This window comes from Notolepis coatsorum (assembly GCF_963971535.1).
Source record: "Notolepis coatsorum genome assembly, chromosome: 1".
In the NCBI taxonomy this organism is placed as follows: domain Eukaryota; kingdom Metazoa; phylum Chordata; class Actinopteri; order Aulopiformes; family Paralepididae; genus Notolepis; species Notolepis coatsorum.
The window spans coordinates 218,689,373-218,710,120 of record NC_140165.1 but is presented as its reverse complement, the minus strand read 5'-3'; the positions used below and the strand labels follow the sequence as shown (position 1 = coordinate 218,710,120).

The window sequence follows — 20,748 nt, the reverse complement described above, 5'->3', positions numbered from 1 at the left end:
AAATATTGGACCGAATGTAACGTTATTTAATTAAGTTTGTAGTGTACTCCCTCGTCCTAGAACCAATGCTTTAAAGCTGTCTTTTATTTATAGGTGCATAACACTCTGGAACAACCTACCTAGTAAATCGATTTTTTTAAAGAAACTCAAATCACACTTTCAGCTGTTACCTTAATGTGTATTGCATTTGTGTATGGGTTTTTGCCTATTAGCCTACAAGTTCAAATTGTTTTGTATCTTTACAATAATTGTCACTCATCGCTTTCAGCATCTTATCACCTTGTATTTATTCTTTATACTCACCCTTACCACTTTGACTGCCAGCAGGGGGTGCCCTAGATACCCTGTTGAGTGCCAACGCTCTATTCCAGGGGTCAGCAACCTTTTTGACATGGAGTGCCTGTTTGAAATATAGTTGTAACTAGTGTGCCTCAACAATATTCCATGCATCGTAATTTTTTTTTCTCATAATCAGGTATTTTTTATGATAATTTTTACATTATTACATCATTATTGTTATTATTAACAATATTATTATGATGGTTGTATCGACCCTAAATCTGAGTTGGGGGGGGGGGGGGGGGGGGGGGATGCAATGCAGACAAACAGCTGCATACAGTGCGACCATTTCACTCACATTTGCCCATTCATTTTTGGACACATCACAACATACTGTACGTGTGCTGTCATAGCTCCACCTACAGGCCTAATGGAGAACACCAGGAGAACACCAGGATGTGAATGGAGGGTGAATGTGAGGTATATCGTGTAAATAAGTTTTGATTGATCGCAAGACTACACTGTAAAAAAAATAATAATAAGTTACCAGAACTTAAAAATATTGAGTTCAGTTACTGTGCATTAAGGTTTTCAGTTTTCAATCCATAATAAGTTAACAGAAAAATAAGTACACAACCACATTATTTCAACCTAATAAAACTATGTTTATTGTAATTGTTTTAAGAACACAAGTTGACTTGGTAATACTCACATTTTGAGTAAAAGAAAATTGCTTTTAACATGTGCAATGTTCAATGAAATAGAAAAATAAATAATAAAATTTGTTTATTAATCCCACTGGTCACAATGGTGACCGTAATAATGTTTTTGTTATAAGGCTCTGCAAATGTTACTGAATGATGTAGCAATGTATTTCCAGCTAAATTGAAATAATAAACAAATAAAGGGTCTCAATTAAATATGTGGTAGTAAAAAGAACCTGTTGGAGGATTTCAACAAGATAAATGCGACAACAGTGCAAAATATTTCACTAATATTTCAAAGCAAAGGGGAAAAAAAAGTATATATATTTTTTTTTTTTATTTTTTTTTTATAAATACTGCTGCCCCCTGTGCCTATGCAAATGCCCTGCATAGGCACGCGTGCCTAGGGTTGCCTACCCCTGCTCTATTCGATGACGGTGTTCACATTTGTGAACGCATAAACTATATCTTAAATTATGGCTATGTGTCTAATACGACCATCGCTTATCAATGACTTGTTTGCAGTCAACATTGTCGAAACGGATTGTTTTTTAATCGGTTAATTTCCGTTTTATACCATTTTGAAAAAACGCTCGTTTTTTTAACCGTTCAGGAAAAAATAAAGATTCCACATGAATCGCCCTTTACTGGAATCCACAAAACACGTACGTTTTCGACCTATTTATTAATCGTTTTCAAATAAACGCTAGATTATCGATAGTATGTGTACTTATGCACGCTATAGAAGCGGGCTGAAAAATCGATTATCCATTTCCTGATCAGCACACACGCACACACACGCATATGGCACACGCTGATATATAGGTGAAAATAGCTCTGATTATCCCAAGACTGGTAAAATAGATTCCTTACCTCAGATTAGGTTTCGATACTCATTTCCCGCAATATCGATACTTTCTGCAGTATCGATACCAGCTGGCTCGCTCGCAGTCTTCTACCGCAAGTTGTTGACAGACACACGCTGCTGCAGAGCACGCTTGCCCCTCCTACTCCCCCTCACAGACCAGTCTTCAGTGTCTTCTTGTCAACAAAGCATTAAACATTAAACCATTAACTTTAGTTTAATACATGAGACGTTGTTTACTGATGGCTCATAATATCAACAGCTGATTCGTTGTTAGTAACGTTACAGCTATTGGCTAACGTTAGCTAATCGTTCTTCCATTAGCTTATGCTAGCTATCTGGCCACCTATATAATTACTTCATGGAAACGGAGTAACGTTATGTCGAGTTCATACTTACACTACACGTATGAACTCGACATAACGTTAACGTTATCCCGTTTCCATGAAGTGTTTAATTAAATTAATCTTGTTGAAAATGTAACGTTAATGCTCCGAGCATAGCTCCGCAAACCGGAAGCCGTCATGAAATTGTTGTAGTCATATTGTAGTCTTTTAGTCTTAACTAAAAGATTTTAACCTAATAAAAAGCAGCAGCACTATTGCATAACTGAGTCATGTTTGCTATGTATTTCTTTCTTTAGGGGAGTAGGACATTTGTTTCACAGTTTTAGCATGATGTTTTATAGATGGCTAGGTTAAACACAGGTTTTTGTTTTTAACCCTTTAATCGCCGTTGACGCTGAAACACGTCATTCCCCGCCATGCTTATTCTGCCGATGACGCTGGACAGCGTCTTTGATATCGATATTTAAAAAATTTCGAAATCATATTTCTCCCCCGGAGACATTATATGTACTGGTGAGCCCCTGCCAACTCTCTAACGGTTAAAGAGCGCCATCTGGTGGCCTATCGGCAGATCGCCCAGGTAGAGCTGCCGCGGTATTTATGATTTCCTTACCGCACAAATTTGCAAAATATTTCCTACCGCCGCGGTTATTACCGCACGCACACAAAAAATTAAAAAAAAAAGTTTGAATGAATTTTTTTTTTAGTAGTAGTCTACTCTTTATAGCATATAGCCTGCCTCTAGTCTAAATGTCTATCTTTAGAGGATGACTTTGCAGCATGAATATTGTTTGGGATTCGGCAAGCACGCATTAGTTATTGAAAGTGAAACACGGATTCGAAGTTTCCCCTCTGGTCGTGCGCCGTTCACTCGGTGTCGCGGGCAGGGGTGGTTACCCCTAACCCCCCCGACCCTTTCTTATTATTATTACTATAAAGTTACTACTTTATAATAAAGGCATTCGTTTTGTGGCATTAACATTATATAGTTATACGTTCAATAACATCAGCGTATTTACCGGACAATAGCAAGGCAAGCAATACTCTATTCATATCTCAGTTCCTTTCTTTGCTCAGAGCGTGCCGAGTTGTCCCATTCTGCGGTCTGTTAATAAAGTTTTCAATCAGACAAGTGTATAGAACGAAGGGCTTTTATTATAACATTCGTTGCAGACAGTAAAATCATTATGTCTCGTTTAGTACTCCTTAGGAGTGATGGTAGTCCACTCCGGCGGAGAGTTAAAGCTAACGTTATTAGCCGTGTTGTGATGAGCTGACATTCAGGAAGTAAAAACCTAATACGCGCTTGCCGATTGGTGGTAACACACTGCATGACGCTACGTGTGACGCGTCTCTCTTCTGACCAATCAGTGGTCTGCAATGTTTCACGTGACTTTTCTGGTACCCAATAGGGTCGCTTGGAACCTAGGGTATATCTGCAGAGCCGCAAGCCCAACGAGAGGAGGGTAATTTATTATTATTATTATAAAAAACAGCGGTGACGCGGTATTCAGCCTACTCTGCGGTGGCCGTGATGTAACAGCGATACCGCGGTAATGCGGTAATCGCGGCAGCTCTACGCCCAGGGAAGAAACAGGGAAGTGGAAGCTGGTGCTCATTTCAATTGGGTCCGATCACTCGCTATAGGTCCCGGGACTCGAGCTTGACACAATGGATATCGATCTGTTGCCAATAACTCGATAAACAACATGATTTGGACGTATATACTATTATACAACCTGGAAATGGATCGGGTATTTCTACATCCCATAATAGAAAAAATTCTGTTCCACGCTCATCTCCCAACGGCGAGAGGAAGCTACGGTGAGTTTCAGCGTTATTTTGTAATGTCTTCTATACTAACTGCTCTAATGATCATATCACCCACACTAGATGAATGATATAACGTTGCCCACGGAATTATAAACGACCCCCCGCCCATCCGGTCAACATCAGATCATACGTAGTAACTTCTAGAAGTACGTGCAGTTGAAATTTCTTATCTCGCGCCGATTGCTATCAAACTATACAATCATCAATATAATGCATTTAGGGCTATAAATCACGTTCTGGAGAAAGCTGCAGAAAACGATAACATACTTATACTTTAGACCGTATTTTAGTATGAATATGTGAATGAAAAAGTATAATGTTGCTACACCCTGAACAATAGATGTAGGACTTTGAATGGGCCATGGTAATGTCAATTTAGCAATACAATTTAAAAAGTTATAGCCCTGCAAAGAAGGGGAACTTCTCCATGTTAAATAGGGCTGGCGAGGGATGGTAAATTATGAATTTAACCCCGGCGATCAAAGTGTGAAGAGGGGGGGTTTGATTTTATTTAGATTAGATAATTTAGTTATTTTTAAATGTCTATCTAAAGAGAAACAAAGGGTTTTAAAAGTGTTATATTTAACTTCTCTTATAGTACCAGAGAGAAGCTGAGGAGAATCAACCAGCAACAAAAGCTAAATTTGTATAAAAATATATATATATATTATAAATTTTGCATTTTCGTGCTATGAGTATCGTATCGAAGTTAAAAATTCCAGTATCGTGACAACACTACCTCAGATCAGATGTTCTCTAAAAAGATTATTCAAATTCCTGATCGCCATTCCAAATATCGATCGCGTTTATTGATCCAACGCTGGGTGGTCGAAACCACAAAGACTGCAATCGGCTCAGATTACATGCCTGACAAGTAAAATGTGGATTCCGCACTTTCTTTTCTCCATGCGTTTTCATTCAGTCCAATCCAAAGGCTGCAATACCATCCGGAGAGACGATAGGGGGTGGTATTTTCCCAATTCGAGCTCCGAGAGAGTGCCAGTGGTAACGTGAGGCTAGATTGATGAAATATGAATGGAAATCGCTAATAAAAAAAATAACGGTAAAAAAAACGGCATATCTCGTTTCTGTCACTCAACGGTTGGCATGAAATAACGAATTATGCCGTGGCTGGCACTCAGAGTGTTAATCTTAAAGCTTAGAATAACAGCTATTTTATCTCAAAATTCGTATTTTAAATCAAGTGAATTGAGAAACATGTTTAAAGTGTTTAATAGTAGGTTAGAGAGATACCTGGAGGTTAGAGATACCTGGAGGTTAGAGAGAGATACCTGGAGGTGTGAGAGAGAGATACCTGGAGGTTATAGAGAGAAGGGGATATCTGGAGGTTAGAGAGAGAGTGAGATACCTGGAGGTGAGAGAGAGTTACCTGGAGTTAGAGAGAGAGAGAGATATTTAATTCATTTTCTTTGTCCCTCTCCCACCTTCCTCTTTGATTGAGTGTTTGAACATAGATTGCAGAATGGGTACAATACAGTACAGCTCAATACACACAATTGTTAAGGAGATGCAGACCAGAGAAAGACTTTCGTCTTGTTTACATCAGGGTCCCCCATTTTCAATTCATCATAACATATATGACATACAGATACAGTACTGCTACATCTATACATTTATGACATACCAGATTTACAAATACAGTACTGCTTGTGATACAAAAAGCGTCTAAAAAAAAAAAGAGTAACATTTGACGTAGAAACTGTACATTGGAGGAGGGGGGGGGGGGGGGCACTTTACGTTGGAGGTGGGTGGGGGGGGGGGGTTTGGGTAGGCGGGTGGGGGAAACTACATTGGAATATCGACGAAACTTTACTTTGTCCCAAGAAAAAAAATGGTTTAAAAAATGTTCTGTTTTTTGTCTTAAGGCGCAATCGCATCCCTGAGTATACTGTATCAACATTGTCATGGCAATGTGAGCACAGGGAATAGTGACATGGTGTAGGACTCATCGTGAGGCAGGTCTGAACAGGCCATAAAATCTAAGGTGCTATAGATAAAAATGTTATGATAAGTAATAATTGTTTAATATAATACATCCACATTGCTTTTCCCCCAAAACATTCTTTGAATTTATCATTTAAGAAATGTTGGTAGGTCCAAAATGAAGGTTGTTTTACATGGTGCATGCATGTATCCCCTCCCTACGTCCCTATTTCCCCACATGGTATGCGCCTGATTGGATAAATTACATGCTGGTGCCCTAGTGCGACATATAGTTATCTATAGCAGTGCTTCCCAATCCTCTCCTCGAAGCACCCCAGCCGTTCCATGTATTTGTTCAATTCCACCACCAGCACACCTGATTCAACTTAACTAGCCCTTTATTAGTTGAATCAGGTGTGCTGGTGGTGGAATTTAACAAATACATGGAACGGCTGGGGTGCCTCGAGGAGAGGTCACTGATCTATAGCGCTTTTTTTTAAGTTAAAAAAAAGATTGCAAAGTTTGTATTTACCACATTTACAAATGGCAAAACGTTTAGTTTAATTTACTGGTTACCTGGTTACAGCCACACTACACCCCCCCCCCCCCCAAATATCATTCAGGCCTAACTTGCAATTATTTCTGTATTTTTTTCTTTTATTCTTTTTTTAAACAAACATATAAACAAACATGACAACACACGATAAGATATACAAGCATTAATTAACGCTTTGATTGCCGGGGTTAAATTCATAATTTACCATCCCTCGCCAGCCCTATTTAACATGGAGAAGTTCCCCTTCTTTGCAGGGCTATAACTTTTTAAATTGTATTGCTCAATTGACATTACTATGGCCCATTCAATGTCCTATATCTATTGTTCAGGGTGTAGCAATGTTATACTTTTTCATTCACATATTCATACTAAAATACGGTCTAAAGTATAAGTATGTTTTTATCGTTTTCTGCAGCTTTCTCCAGAACTTGATTTATAGCCCTAAATGCATTATATTGATGATCAAATACAGTTTGGTAGGAATCTGTGCGAGATAAAAAATGTCAACTGGACGTGGTTCTAGGAGTTACTACGTATGATCTGATGTTGACCGGATGGGCGGGGGGTCGTTTATAATTCCGTGGGCAACGTTATATCATTCATCTAGTGTGGGTGATATGATCATCAGAGCAGTTAGTATCGAAGACATAAACAAATAACGCTGAAACTCACCGTAGCTTCCTCTCGCCGCTGGCAGATGAGCGTGGAACAGAATTTTTTCTATTATGGGATGTCGAAATATCCGATCTATTTCCAGGTTGTATAATAGTATATACGTCCAAATCATGTTGTTTTTTTCAAGTTATTTGCACCGATCGATGTTCACTGTATCAAGACGGAGTCTCTCTAACGATAGCGAGTGGCCGGACCACATATGGATGAGCACTACCGGTTCAAAGGTTAATTTCCGGTTGGCGATCTGCCGATCGGCCACCAGATGGCGCTCTTGAACCGCTAGAGAGTTGAGAGGAGATCAGCAGTGTGTCTCAGGGCTCCGGAAAGGAAATATGATTTCGATGACAGATTTTTGAAATATTGACATCAAAGACGAGTTACGGCGTCTTCGGCAGAATGAACATGGCTAGGAAAGATGAGTTCCGTTTTCGGCGATTAAAGTGTTAATATATACGATGTGGTTTAATTTCATTAGTGTTGTTCAAATAAGGTTTTTAAACTAAATTAGCGTTATCGTTGACGGGAGCGGAGCTGTAACCAAACGCGCCTGCTACATATTGCTGTCAAACCGGAAGTCCACTTGCCATTATTTCTGTCGAGAAAGACTTGAGTCTTTTAACTCCAACGCTTTTAACTCTTTAAAAATATTGTAGTTCACAGGGGATATAAGCCTGATCATAAACGCTGAGTCTATTCAAGAGAGGGTCACTTAACGACCAACACTAAGGGGGCTTTCTCATTAGGAACGGGTGCTCCGCTCCGTCCTTGAGTGTGAACTCCCCTCCCTCTCCCCCCTCTGGTTTGTGTACACACTGCAGTCTTGGTTCGCTCCGGGTTTTGTTTTAGGTTTGCGTTTTGAGCGTGTAAGCTGCCGTAGGCGATGATGTCACACTCGAAGGTCAACACATGAACAGTTGAACACACGGTGATGGAAACTGGATGCCCGATATAAAGAAACGAATAACCAATAAATATGAAGTTATCTTTGAACTTCTGTTGTCAAGCCTTGTCAATATAACCCACCCCCTTTCCTCACGAATGGAACTGGTGTTGTGGGTCCGCTTTGACCGTTTCCAGGGTTAGCGGCTAACGCTAGTTAGCTTAGCCTAGTTATGGGATAACTTAGTTAGCAGCTAATGTTAGCCCATTGCTCGCGTCAATTATATTGCATGTCATTGAAGGTCCGCGCTGGTCTGTCTTATGAAATTACAATTGCATGTCATTGAAGGTCCGCACTGGTCTGTGTCTAATTAAATGAGAGGAAAGCTCTGTGCTAATCTCGAAGTTTCATCCACTGAGCCGTAGGGATGGGTACCTTTCACATTTGAACCGGTACCTGTGAATCGATACCGGTACCCAACGGTACCTTTTTTCGGTACTTTAGTCTCAAGAAATTTAATTTACCTAAGTCAGTCGTAAAAAGAAAATCCAAACTTCAAATAACTACAATTTCGACAGTTTTCGGCTTGTCATTGCTCCGACTGCTTTGTTGTTGAATCAAGTCAAATCCTAGGTAAGCATATATTGTGCGTGTGAACGTTGACATGAAAAGAAAAAAGTAAAAAGAAAAAATATATATTTTTTTTTCCGGTTTCTCACTTGATTCGATACTCGGTAGTACCGACGTGTTTCGGTTCGGTACCTCAAAAGTACCGAATTCGGTACCCATCCCTACTGAGCCGTGAGGCTCAACATGCTTGTTTGGTTGAGGTCTGAACTCGCCAAATTGCCCGCTATTGTCCAGTTGTTGCTGTATGTTTTTATCTGCCCAAAATTCAAGCAAGCATGAAAGCATTACAGTAAGCTTGCACACCACGCCCCGCTCAGTCATCGGGGACGCTGGTTCGCACCCGAGACCACCTATTCCAGCGGTCCAGGTTTGGAGCGAATCAGCGTCCCCGGTGGGGGGGGGGGGGGGGGGGGGGGGGGGGGGCGCGCGTGTTCTCATCACACCTTATTTTGGTGCGATCGTGCTCTGATTCGACCCCGAATGGCTAGTGTGAAAGCCCCCTAACAGTCCAGACTAAAGCTAATGTTTCTTTCATGTAGCACATGTACTATGTCTCTCAACCCAGGATCCAACGGACATTCAGGTCTGCGTCGCCATAACCAAAACCAAAACAAATGGCCATGCAACCTGATTTGGGCTCTGACCCCTAGTTGTTTGACCCCTATTGGTTGCAGCCCCTGATGCCCCCTGCAGGGCTGGTTTTTAATGTGCCTGTCGTCTCTCCTCAGCCGCGCGGTGAGCTTCCTGTTTGAAGTGCTGAGCAGCTTCGACGCCGAGCAGCAAAGGCTCTTCCTGCAGTTCGTCACTGGAAGCCCCAGGCTGCCTGTCGGAGGTGAGTTACATGTCTCTCTCACACACACACTTCTATCATGACATGTTGTTGTAATTAATCGCTTGATTGATTGAAAATGTTATTAACAGATTGCAGAATGGGTACAATACAGTACAGCTCAATACACACAATTGTTAAGGGGATGCAGACCAGAGAGAGACTTTCGTCTAGTTTACATCAGGGTTCCCCATTTTCAATTCATCATAACATATGACATACATGACATACAGATGGACAGTACTGCTACATCTATACATTTATGACATACCAGATTTACAAATACAGTACTGTTTGTGATACAAAGAGTAAAAAAAAAAAAAGAGGGAGTATATACATTTGACGAAGAAACTGTACATTGGAGGAGGTGGGGGGAGGTTGGGGAGGGGGGTGACTGTACATTGGACGTGGTGGGGGGGGGGGGGGGATGGGTAGGCGGGGTTGGGGGGGGGGGGCGGGGGGGGGGGTAACTGTACATTGGATTATTGACGAAACCTTACTTGGTTCCAAGAAGAGGGTCTTGTGTATTACTGGGTTAGGACATTTACTGTACATTTACGGTGCCCAGTTTCTAATTGCAGCCTCCCGTAGGTGCTCTTTAAGAGCGGTTTTGAATTTGGGCAGGGGTAAAGTGGGTTTTAGGAGTGAGGTTAGTAGTCTGACCAGTTTGTTTTGTGATGTTTGTAATCTTGTTTTTAGGGCCTTTGAGGTGCTTTGGTACCATGAGGTGCAAGCATAGTCGTAATACCCTTGAATGAGTGCTCCTGTTAGAGTCTTCAGGGTATTCTTGTTTACCAGAGAGGAGATCCGGCACAAGAATCTTGTTTGTTGGTTGACTTTTTTGATACCCTGGGGAGGGTGGTAATAGTTATGTGTTCTGACAGGTATCAGTCCTATGGTGATAATCATGTGTTCTTACAGGTATAAGTCCTATGGTAGTATGTAGGGGTGGGAATCACCAGTTTCATCACGATACGATACGATATCGATTCTTTGGACAACGATACGATATTTGCCGATATCACAGTCTGCCACGATACGATACGATACGATTCAATTCAGGTGCCTGCGATCGATATGAGGCGATATTATGTGCCCAATTAACACAATCCGTCACATTTAGATCAACTAAAAAAAGGCTACGGAAATATCAATTGATGTATTTATTTTTGAGCTCTTCCAGACATTTAAATGAAAAACAATCTATTGTTTTTAATACAAATAGACCTCCTGTTCACTTTTGTTTTTATATATTGAGCTTTAACACACACACAGACACACACACACACACACACACACACACACACACACACACACACACACACAGCCCCCACCCCTCCTCCTTCCAAGTCCCCTCTCTCCTCTCCTGTTCTCTCTCACGGTTAGCTGCTTAGCTTTTAAGCAGCCAACGCAACGTTCATTTAGATATTTAACGCGACGTTGGCATAAAGGAATGGCGACGATGCAACGCCTGTTATATGCATTTGACCCGTTGCGGGGAAAAAACTGCACAGACTTATATCGGCTCGCAAAATAGACGCTCTGAGTGCTTTACAGCAGACGCAAACACTGCTGTAATGTCTACACGGAGTTTCACAATACTGGCCGCCGGCGGATATGACTCGCGGGGATTTTCAAAATAAGAGTATCGCAATATGAATCGATCTTTTTACGTTGCGTCGATCCTATTTGATTATTGATAATAGATCGATATATCGATCTGGATCGATGTATTGTCCCACCCCTAGTAGTATGTATTCTGAGTCGGAAATGTGGCTGTTGCACTTGCTGCTTGGCCCCTGGTATATTTTGTATAGCTATATTTGCTATTTATGTTTGGTCACCCCTTTGTTGAAATTCATCCAATCCAGTTACTCCTTTAAGTTCAAGATTTTTAAGTTTCCAAGTTATTTTTTAATAAACATCTTTGGACCAATGTGTCCCTAAACTTAAACTAATTGGTGTCGTTGCATGATTTTAGCCATTTTGTTATTGTGAAATTGGTATTAAATTTAATTCTGAGTGGCATTAAAAAGTCTTAAAAAGCCTTAAATCTGACTGTGCTAAACCTGCAGATACCCTGACTGAGCTCTTCTGACCAGTCCAGGCTCTCCAGTTCTAGGTTAAAGGCCTCACTAGAGTAGGTTTTTAGGTCTCTAGATGTGACTGTTTTGTGACAGCCGGCCTTTTGTTTTAGCTTTTTGTGGGTACAGAATATCATATAATGATCGCTTAACGCGCATGCTATAACCCCTTTACTGGAGATCTTGGACTTGTCAGAGGTCAGAATGAGATCAATGGTAGTTTGTGTTGATTCACATACCCGGTGGGTTGGGTTATTAGCTGGCTGAAGCCATGCAGATCACAAAACCTACTGAATTACTTGAAGACGGGTGCATCTATTCGTTGGTGATCATTGTTAATACTTATGTGATTCACTCTAATTGAAACTACGATGTGAGTATTTAGAAGCACTGACTGTGTTTAGATGTGAAGCAGCATTTATTTCTATGACCAGCGAAAATCTCATTCAGTCACTCACTCACAGGCGCTCTGGCCCTTTGCGTATGCCCAGTTCAGCTTTTGGTATGGAAATGCTAGCTAAAGTGTTGTACAAGGCAGTTGGCAACACATGTGCCCAAGTACTTCTCTTGTATATCTGGGATGAAACGTGACTTCCTGATGGTGGCAGTGTTGTGTTACATGTAGATTAATGGTTTCATGTCCAGCTCTTTACATAGACATACTCTCATCACATCCAGTACAACCCTTTAAGCCTGCAGCGCTTAGCGTCTACGACATGCATCCTTGTTTAAAAACAATGTGACCACCAGCAGTGATCCGGTTATAGCTATAATGATGGTCAATTGATTCTGATTGCGGCGACCGACAAGGCCGTTGGTAACCGTAGGCTAAATCAACTGACTTTGTGATCCTCAAAACTGTTGTCTAATCTAAAAATAGCATGTCCAGAGAGGCTCTTAATTAATTAGGTACCCCGTTGCGTGCCAGCGCTCTATTCAATGACGGAGCGATCATATTTGTGAACGCATAAACTATATCTTAAATTATGGCTATGTGTCTAATAGGGCTGACCCCTATTAATCTACTAATCGGTCGAAAGGAGCCGTAGTCGACTGGCCAACCTCTTAGTCGAGAAAAAAAATAAAATCCAAAAGAAAAGAGTCCTAGAAGCGTGGCTAACGCTAATGGCACGCATACTAACTGCCTACGAAAACAGGCACAGAGGCACTAAAAGAGGATTTCACCCATCTAATGAACACACTAGACTAGACAAATATCAAGATGTATCCATCAGTGGACCAATTGCATGCTTTTGCAGAGGACAACTAGCCTTCAGTCGACTCCTTCAGACATTAAGCACCCCCCACAGCCCAAATGGAATGATAAATTTTTTCTCTTTTTTTAATAAATATTATACCTTTTTTTTTTTTTTTTTTTTTTTTGACCAATAGTCGACTAACGGCAAATTTTGCCCAATCCTAGTCGACCATCCAAATCCTTAGTCGGGGACAGCCCTAGTGTCTAATACGCCTGTCTCTTATCAATGACTTGTTTGCAGTCAACATTGTCGAAACGAATTGTTTTTTAATCTGTTCATTTCCGTTTTATACCATTTTGAAAAACGCTTGTTTTTTTGAAAGTTTCCGAAAAAAATAAAGATTCCACATGAATCGCCATTTACTGGAATACACAAAACACGTTGTCATTTTTCAGCCTATTAAATAGGCCGAAAGTATGAATCGAAAGTATGAATTGTTTTCAAATAAACGCTAGACTATCGATAGTATATGTGTACTTATGCACGCTATAGAAGCGGGCTGAAAATCTATTATCTTATTTCCTGATCGCACACACACACACATACACACGGGACACGTATAAACAAAGTAGTAGTAGTTGTATCGCGAGAGGTTAAGTGTTGGACTGTGACGTCATAGGAGACACTCCAAGCTGCACTTGAATGCACAGACTGGAGTGTATTCCGTGATAACACAGCCAATATTAACGAATACACTGAAACGGTGCTTGACTTTGTCTGTACTCTGGTAGAAGAAACAATCCCCTCTACCACAATTAGAATCTACCCAAATCAAAAGCCCTGGGTAGATAAATCCGTCCGTGAGGCTCTGAAAGTGCGCACCTCAGCCTACAACACCGGGCTGCCTGTACGTTAATGCCAAGCAAGCAGTGCAAAAATGCTTCCGCATTCGTCACCGCACGCTAGTGCGGTAAAGCGCCCTTCTTTTCAGACAAATGCTACCATGCGTGCACCGGCGGCGGCGTGCTCGCTCAGGTGCGTGCGTGCGCCGGCGTGCTCGCGCGAGGTGCCCGCGCATGCGACACGAGCGGAGCTCAATATATATAAGTCACCGCCCCTTATTCAGTATCCAACAAATAGCTCAATTGGCAAGGACACATGGCTGTGGATCCTATGGCTTGTTTGCTGGCGAGTTCGAATCCCATCGAAAATATTTTTTAACGTGATTTTTTTTTAACGTGTATTCTTTCGCCGATTAAGGTTAGGCATTGTTTCGGAGTTGGTTAAGGTTAGAACGGTTAAGTTTAGGCGCTGTTAAGGAGCTGGTTAAGGTTAGAGTTTGTCAAAGAGAATGGCAATATAATTTCTATGGTTAAGGTTAGGCATTAGGCATTGTTTCGGAGTTGGTTAAGGTTAGAACGGTTAAGTTTAGGCGTTGTTAAGGAGCTGGTTAAGGTTAGAGTTTGTCAAAGAGAATGGCAATAGACAGCCTATTTCCGCGAAAATGAAAGGCGCATTACTGCATGCCACTACGGTAAATTTTTGCACTGCTTGCTTGGCATAAAGCTACACGCCACCGGGCTAGTGACAGGCAACATGGAAGAACACAAGACGGCAAGATACAATGTCAGGAGAGCAGTAATAGAGGCAAAACGGCATTACAGGCTGACTCTAGAGGTATGTGGCAGGGCCTCAGAACAATGACTGATTACAAAGGCACCTCCCTCAAACTGAACAGTGACATCTCCTTAGCAAATGATCTCAATACCTTCTATGCAAGGTTTGAGGCTGTGAATGACAACACCAGCCTACAAGCCACGGCAATGGGGGGGGGGGGGGGGTCTGCTGATGGAGACTCAGTGTTCAGGGTAACAGAACATAAGGTGAGGCGGACCTTTAAAAAAGTGAATATCAGGAAGGCAGCAGGACCGGACGGCATCCCCGGCCGCGTCCTAAAAGTCTGTGCCGACCAACTGGCCCCGGTATTCACTGACATCTTTAACCTGTCCTTAGAACAGGCTGTCATCCCCACCTGTCTGAAGAAGTCCACCATCATCCCTGTACCCAAAAAATCTACGCCCGCTTGCCTCAACGACTACCGCCCTGTAGCCCTCACCTCCATAGCCATGAAGTGCTTTGAGAAGCTAGTGAAGGGCTACATCTGTTCCTCCCTCCCCATCAACCTGGATCCCCTGCAATTTGCATACCGCCCTAACCGATCCACGGAGGATGCCATAGCCCATGTGCTGCACACAGCAGCATCACACCTGGACAAGAGGCAGGGGAACTATGTGAGAATGCTGTTCATTGACTACAGCTCAGCATTCAATACCATAGTCCCCTCCAAACTCATAGCCAAGCTCAGGGACCTGGGCTTGAACTATGACCTCTGCCAGTGGGTCTTGGACTTCCTGACGGGCAGACCCCAGGTGGTAAGAGCAGGCAACTGCACCTCCTCATCCATCACGCTCAACATAGGGGCCCCCCAGGGCTGTGTTCTGAGCCCCCTCCTCTACTCCCTGTACACACATGACTGCGTGGCACAGCGGAACAACAACACAATCATCAAATTTGCTGATGACACAGTAGTGGTGGGCCTGATCTCTGCCAACGACGAGAGGGCCTACCTGGAAGAGGTAGATAATCTGTCACAGTGGTGTCAGGAGAACTGCCTCTCCCTGAACGTCAGCAAAACAAAAGAGATGATTGTGGACTTCAGGAGGTCGGGGGTCGAGGACTACAGCCCCCTCAGCATCGACGGGGCACCGGTTGAGAGAGTGAACAGTTTCAAGTACCTCGGAGCCCACATATCCGAGGACTTGACATGGACCACACACATTGACAGTGTTGTGAAGAAGGCACGACAACGCCTCTACTTCCTCAGGCGCCTAAGGAAGTTCCAAGTCAGTCAGAAGATCCTTAGGAACTTCTACTCATGTACAATAGAGAGCATCCTGACTGGCAACATCACCTCCTGGTTTGGGAATAGCACTGCACAAGACCGTAGCAGACTACAAAGAGTGACACGTTCAGCCGAACACACAATTGGAGGGGGGCTTCCCACCCTCCAGAACATTTACAACAAGCGGTGCAGGGGGAAGGCTAAGAATCATCAAGGACTCTAGCCACCCGAACAACTGCCTCTTTGAACTGCTGCGGTCAGGCAAGCGATACCGGAGTCTTAAGGCGAGCACAGAAAGACTCAGAAGAAGCTTCTATCCCCAGGCCATTAGGCTGCTCAACGAACAATAAACACTATGCAACAACCATCAAATGCACACAGCACACACATCCACACGCACACTCACTTTAAACAAACAACTCACTGCAGCACCCACTTTACACACTTTAGAACACCTAAACACACTTTACACTTTATATTTATTGGTAAAGGATTTGCACTACAACTCGTACACCTTACTGTAAATTGTACCTCATCCCATTTCTGCTCTGCACTATATAGTATTGTATATTAGTACATTGCATAGTATATTGTATATTGTATGGTAACTCAGTTACTTCTATTCTGCATCGAACATTGTACATATGTCTATACTGAACACTGTTACCTCTATTTTTACTTCTATTTTACATGCTATACTATTTTATTTCATACTTATCTTGTCTAGCACAGTCTCTGGAGCGTAACAGTAAGAAGCATTAAAATAAATGTATAAACTAAATCCTCAATTTGAATAGTGATTAATCTGATTAAATGAGTATTTTTCTTTTATTAAATCAAGTTTCTTTAATGAATATAACTCATCAGTTTCGTCAACATAAATAATCCAATAAGGGCACGGTTGGTATGAAAGTGATGGTGACGTCTTATAGTATAATATTCGTGTAGCCTAATCTTTAACTGCAACTGTGAAGAAAACCCCCATTGGTTTAAACGGATTGAATAGACACACACAAAAAAAGTTAAAAAAAAAAGTTTTTATTTATTAAAAATAAAATAATTTAATGTTTTTAGAATTAGAATGTCAACATTATGATCGAAGCTTCGAAGCATTCGGTACAGCCCTAAAGATTATTCCAATTCCTGATCGCCATTCCAAATATCAATCGTGTTTATTAGGTATTAGTTGGCCAATGCCAAGGATCGCTGCTCCTGCCCGCTCCCAGTCATTGTGCTAGGCTAGCTGCTCCTCCCCCTCTCCCAGTCATTGTGCTAAGCTACTAGGGTAGCCGCTCCTCCCCCTCTTCCAGTCATTGTGCTAAGCTAGGCTAGCCGCTCCTCCCCCTCTTCCAGTCATTGTGCTAAGCTAGCCGCTCCTCCCCCGCTTCCAGTCAATGAACTGTTGTTCATTCATTACACCTCATAGATGGAGTCATATGAATGTGGTATGAAGTTCTGGAAAAGTCGGGGAGAAGTCTTGTAACTTAACGTGGGAAACCCTGAATGACACTGACTGCACTGCACTAGTCCGTACTGGATCTCTGCACTCTTCACTTTATATATATATATGTACTTTATTGATTAATCCCCCACTGCACTGTTTCGTTTCTTGTCTGTGTTGGAGTTGTTTACTGTGAAAAAAGATAGAAAGTGCATACACTGTATTCCTGCAAAAATTACCATAAATGGCTCAATAAAGGAATCTGAATCTGAACCCCCTCCCCATTTTTTCCCTCCAGGATTCCGGAGTCTCAACCCTCCTCTGACCATTGTGAGGAAGACATTCGAGTCCACGGAGAACCCCGACGACTTCCTCCCTTCAGTCATGACCTGTGTCAACTACCTGAAGCTCCCAGACTACTCCAGCATAGAGATCATGCGCAAGAAACTGTTAATCGCGGCCCGCGAGGGCCAGCAGTCTTTCCACCTCTCCTGATCGCGCCGCGTCTCACATTCAAAATGCCTTCTACAAGCAACCCATGAAGTTATGACTTCCCTCTAGTTTATTTTTTGTTGTTTTTTTTGTAATCACATACATCAAGGCAACCTGTACAGCCTTCTTGTTTAGAGAAAGCAGCTTGCAGAAAAATTAGACTTCAGATATATATTTGCTGCCCCCGTCTCCTACAAAACGGAAGGCGTTACATGACTCACAGAACTTAAAAAAAAGAAAAGAAGAGAAAATTCTGAGAAAAAAACGTATATCAGTAGTTGAGTAATCTTTAAAAAAAAATGAGAACCTGGGTGACATTTTAAATTGCATTGCTGTGTGATATTTAAAGAAACAGAAAAGGGATGTTTCCTCTCCTAAGTGGTGGATGACGTCACTGTGTGGTGGGGAGGAGGGGGGGGATAAGGGGGGTCCATCAAGCAAGCTAGGTTCACTTTAGCTCCAAAGATCATTTGTACAGACAAATTTGCAGACTTTGCTCATTCTACACATTTGATAGAATAGCCCTTTTGTTCCCATGTCTTCGTCCCTTCAGTTTGTCTTTTGGCATTCTGTTATGTATTATATGGCCCCAGTTTGTGTGTTGCATATCGGTTCAGCTTCTCCTATGTGTTTTTTTTTTTTTTTTTTTTTTTTGCTTTGTGGAAAACGAGAGTTGCAGTTGGTTGAATGCGGGTAGTGATGAGAGCATAGCATCTTTTCTCTTTTTTCCTTTTTCTACCCAATTTGAAATGGTGTTCTGGCCTATTTACAAAAAAGCTTCAGCTCAAATGTTGAAGACTTATATCCAGTGTGTTGGATAAGTAACCTTTGTTTTGCTCTTACTTTGATAGAGTAGTGTGTCTCTGCTGGACCCTGCGGGAGGTTCAGGCTGCTCTGGGTTAAACTGGCCAGGCCAAGGCTCTGAGCACCCCCCCCCCCCAACCCATAATGTAGCTGGGCACAAAATTTGGCTGGTCTCATTTTATCGTTTCATGGCCAGATAGCATTTCAACTTCATATATGGAATAAAGTTTATATGCAGTTTCACACCCCATTTGAGGTGGGAATGTCTGCTTGACTTTCTTTTATTTTAATTTTCTATATATATATTTTTTTTTTTCCTTTTCTTCCCCCCCCCCCCCCCCCCCCCCCCCTCCCCTTGCTGTAGTTTATTTTTTGCACTGCTGGCTTGGAACAAACCGTGGTGTGCACCTGCAGTCTTTGGCCAGGGGAGGGCGCCACTGTATGCTCTCCTGGCCCAATCGTTCATGTGCTGGTTTCTAAGATCTGCAATAATTTACTGCATCAGGTTCATGTTTTTACCTGAACATAAATAAAGTAACTGTTTGACTCATATTTGTTCAGTGTTTTCTTTCCGTCACCCAGTATTTGTCATAAGCCACTCGTGAGTTCTTTAACCCTATTTTAGAATGATGTATAATCTCAACATGAAATACGATATTAAGAACTGAATATTCTAATGGTGTAACGATGGCTACTAGTGTTTAAAAGCTGTGGAGTTATAGAATTATCAGGTAGAACGAGGTTGCACCTGAAAGGGTTAAAATGACATCATCTTGGATTATGGGAAGGAATGGAATCGAGATGTTAGAATGTGTTTCATGAATGCAGAATAGGCTACAGCAGATCATTTCACACTTGCCTGACGGAGATGATGACACTTTTGGGTCTATTTAAAAAATAAAGGGAAAAAATGCCACTTTCCATTGTTTTAGGAGGTGATGTGAATACAGTAGGGGAAAGTTAAGGGCGGGGGTGGCAAAGTGGGAAATGTGACTCTTGCCTTTGCAAGAATGTTGATCTTTACCGCGCAACAGTGGGTGCCTTGATTCTTGGCTCTTTGGCGTCTCTGTAGACTTCAGGTTTACCAACCGCTGTGTGCCCCTTATTTCATAATGCACAGTGGGAGCAGTGTTTCATTAAACCCTGCTGCATTACTGAAACGGCCAGTGTAGAGATCTGATCTCCCTGGACCGCTAGTCATAGTGCTTCTGTAGTATAAACTTACTTTCCCCACTTATCACAAGCATGAAATATGATACCCTTAGAGTTGTCTAAAGACAACTAAGGCTTTTTTTTACCCAATTGTATTATGTTTTCTCGTATAGGGAGTAGGCCTACAGCCTTTCTTTTCCCTATCCCGACCAAGCCTTTGTGCAGGACCTGTGTTTCTGCGCCGAGGGTGAATGAATGAATGAATGAAAACTTTATTTAACAGATTGCAGAATGGGTACAATACAGTACGGCTCAATACATACAATTGTTAAGGGGATGCAGACCTGAGAAAGACGTTTGTCTTGTTTCCATCAGGGTCCCCCATTTTCAATTCATATAGACATTTATGACATACATAACATACATGACATTTATGGCATAGGGACATATAGGTATTTAGTACTGATACATTTGTGACATAGGCGGTATTCAAATATACAGTACTGTTACCCCTAGATCCTGACAGAGTATATACATATGATGGGGAGGGGACTGTACATTAGGAGGGGGTGGGTGGGTGGGAGGGGAATATACATACGGCAGGGAGGGAATATATACATGCGGTGGGGAGGAGACTGTCTATTAGGAGGTGGTGGGGGTTTTGGGCATTTACGGTGGCCAGTTTCGAATTGCAGCCTCCCGTAGGTGCTCTTTAAGGGCGGTTTTGAATGTGGGCAGGGATTCACATTCCTTTACAGCTTTGGGTAGGGCGTTCCACATTGTTGTGGCATAATTGCGAAACGTGTTTAGTCCCTTGTTTGAGCCGAATCTGGGTTTAACATGATTTGTTGAGCTTCCTCTGGTGTAGTGGTTGTGGTATTCACTGACCTTTGGGAAGTATTTTCACATGTACATGGGCACCCCGGTCGTATAGTGTATCTTGTAGACCAGGCCCATTGCAAGTTGCTGTACTCTGTCGTCTACTCTAAGCCATCCTAGGTTGGCAAAGTGGGCAGGGGTGAGGTGGGTTCTGGGGTTCAGGTCAAGTAGTAGTCTGACCAGTTTGTTTTGTGATGTTTGTAATTTTGTTTTAAGCGCCTTTGAGGTGCTTTGGTACCATGAGGTGCACGCA

At 42.2% G+C, this 20,748-nt stretch overlaps 1 protein-coding gene across 1 annotated transcript in view; it reads left to right on the top strand.

Moving 5' to 3' along the window:
• trip12 (thyroid hormone receptor interactor 12) overlaps positions 1-19,005 on the top strand; it is a 192,868-nt gene extending 173,863 nt beyond the window's left edge. Inside the window, exons 41-42 of the mRNA XM_084323030.1 lie at positions 9,442-9,545; positions 17,467-19,005. Of these exons, the coding sequence (XP_084179156.1) occupies positions 9,442-9,545; positions 17,467-17,663 (301 nt within the window). The 3' untranslated portion in view covers positions 17,664-19,005. The remainder of the gene's footprint in view (positions 1-9,441; positions 9,546-17,466) is intronic.
• The last annotated feature ends 1,743 nt before the right edge of the window (positions 19,006-20,748 follow it).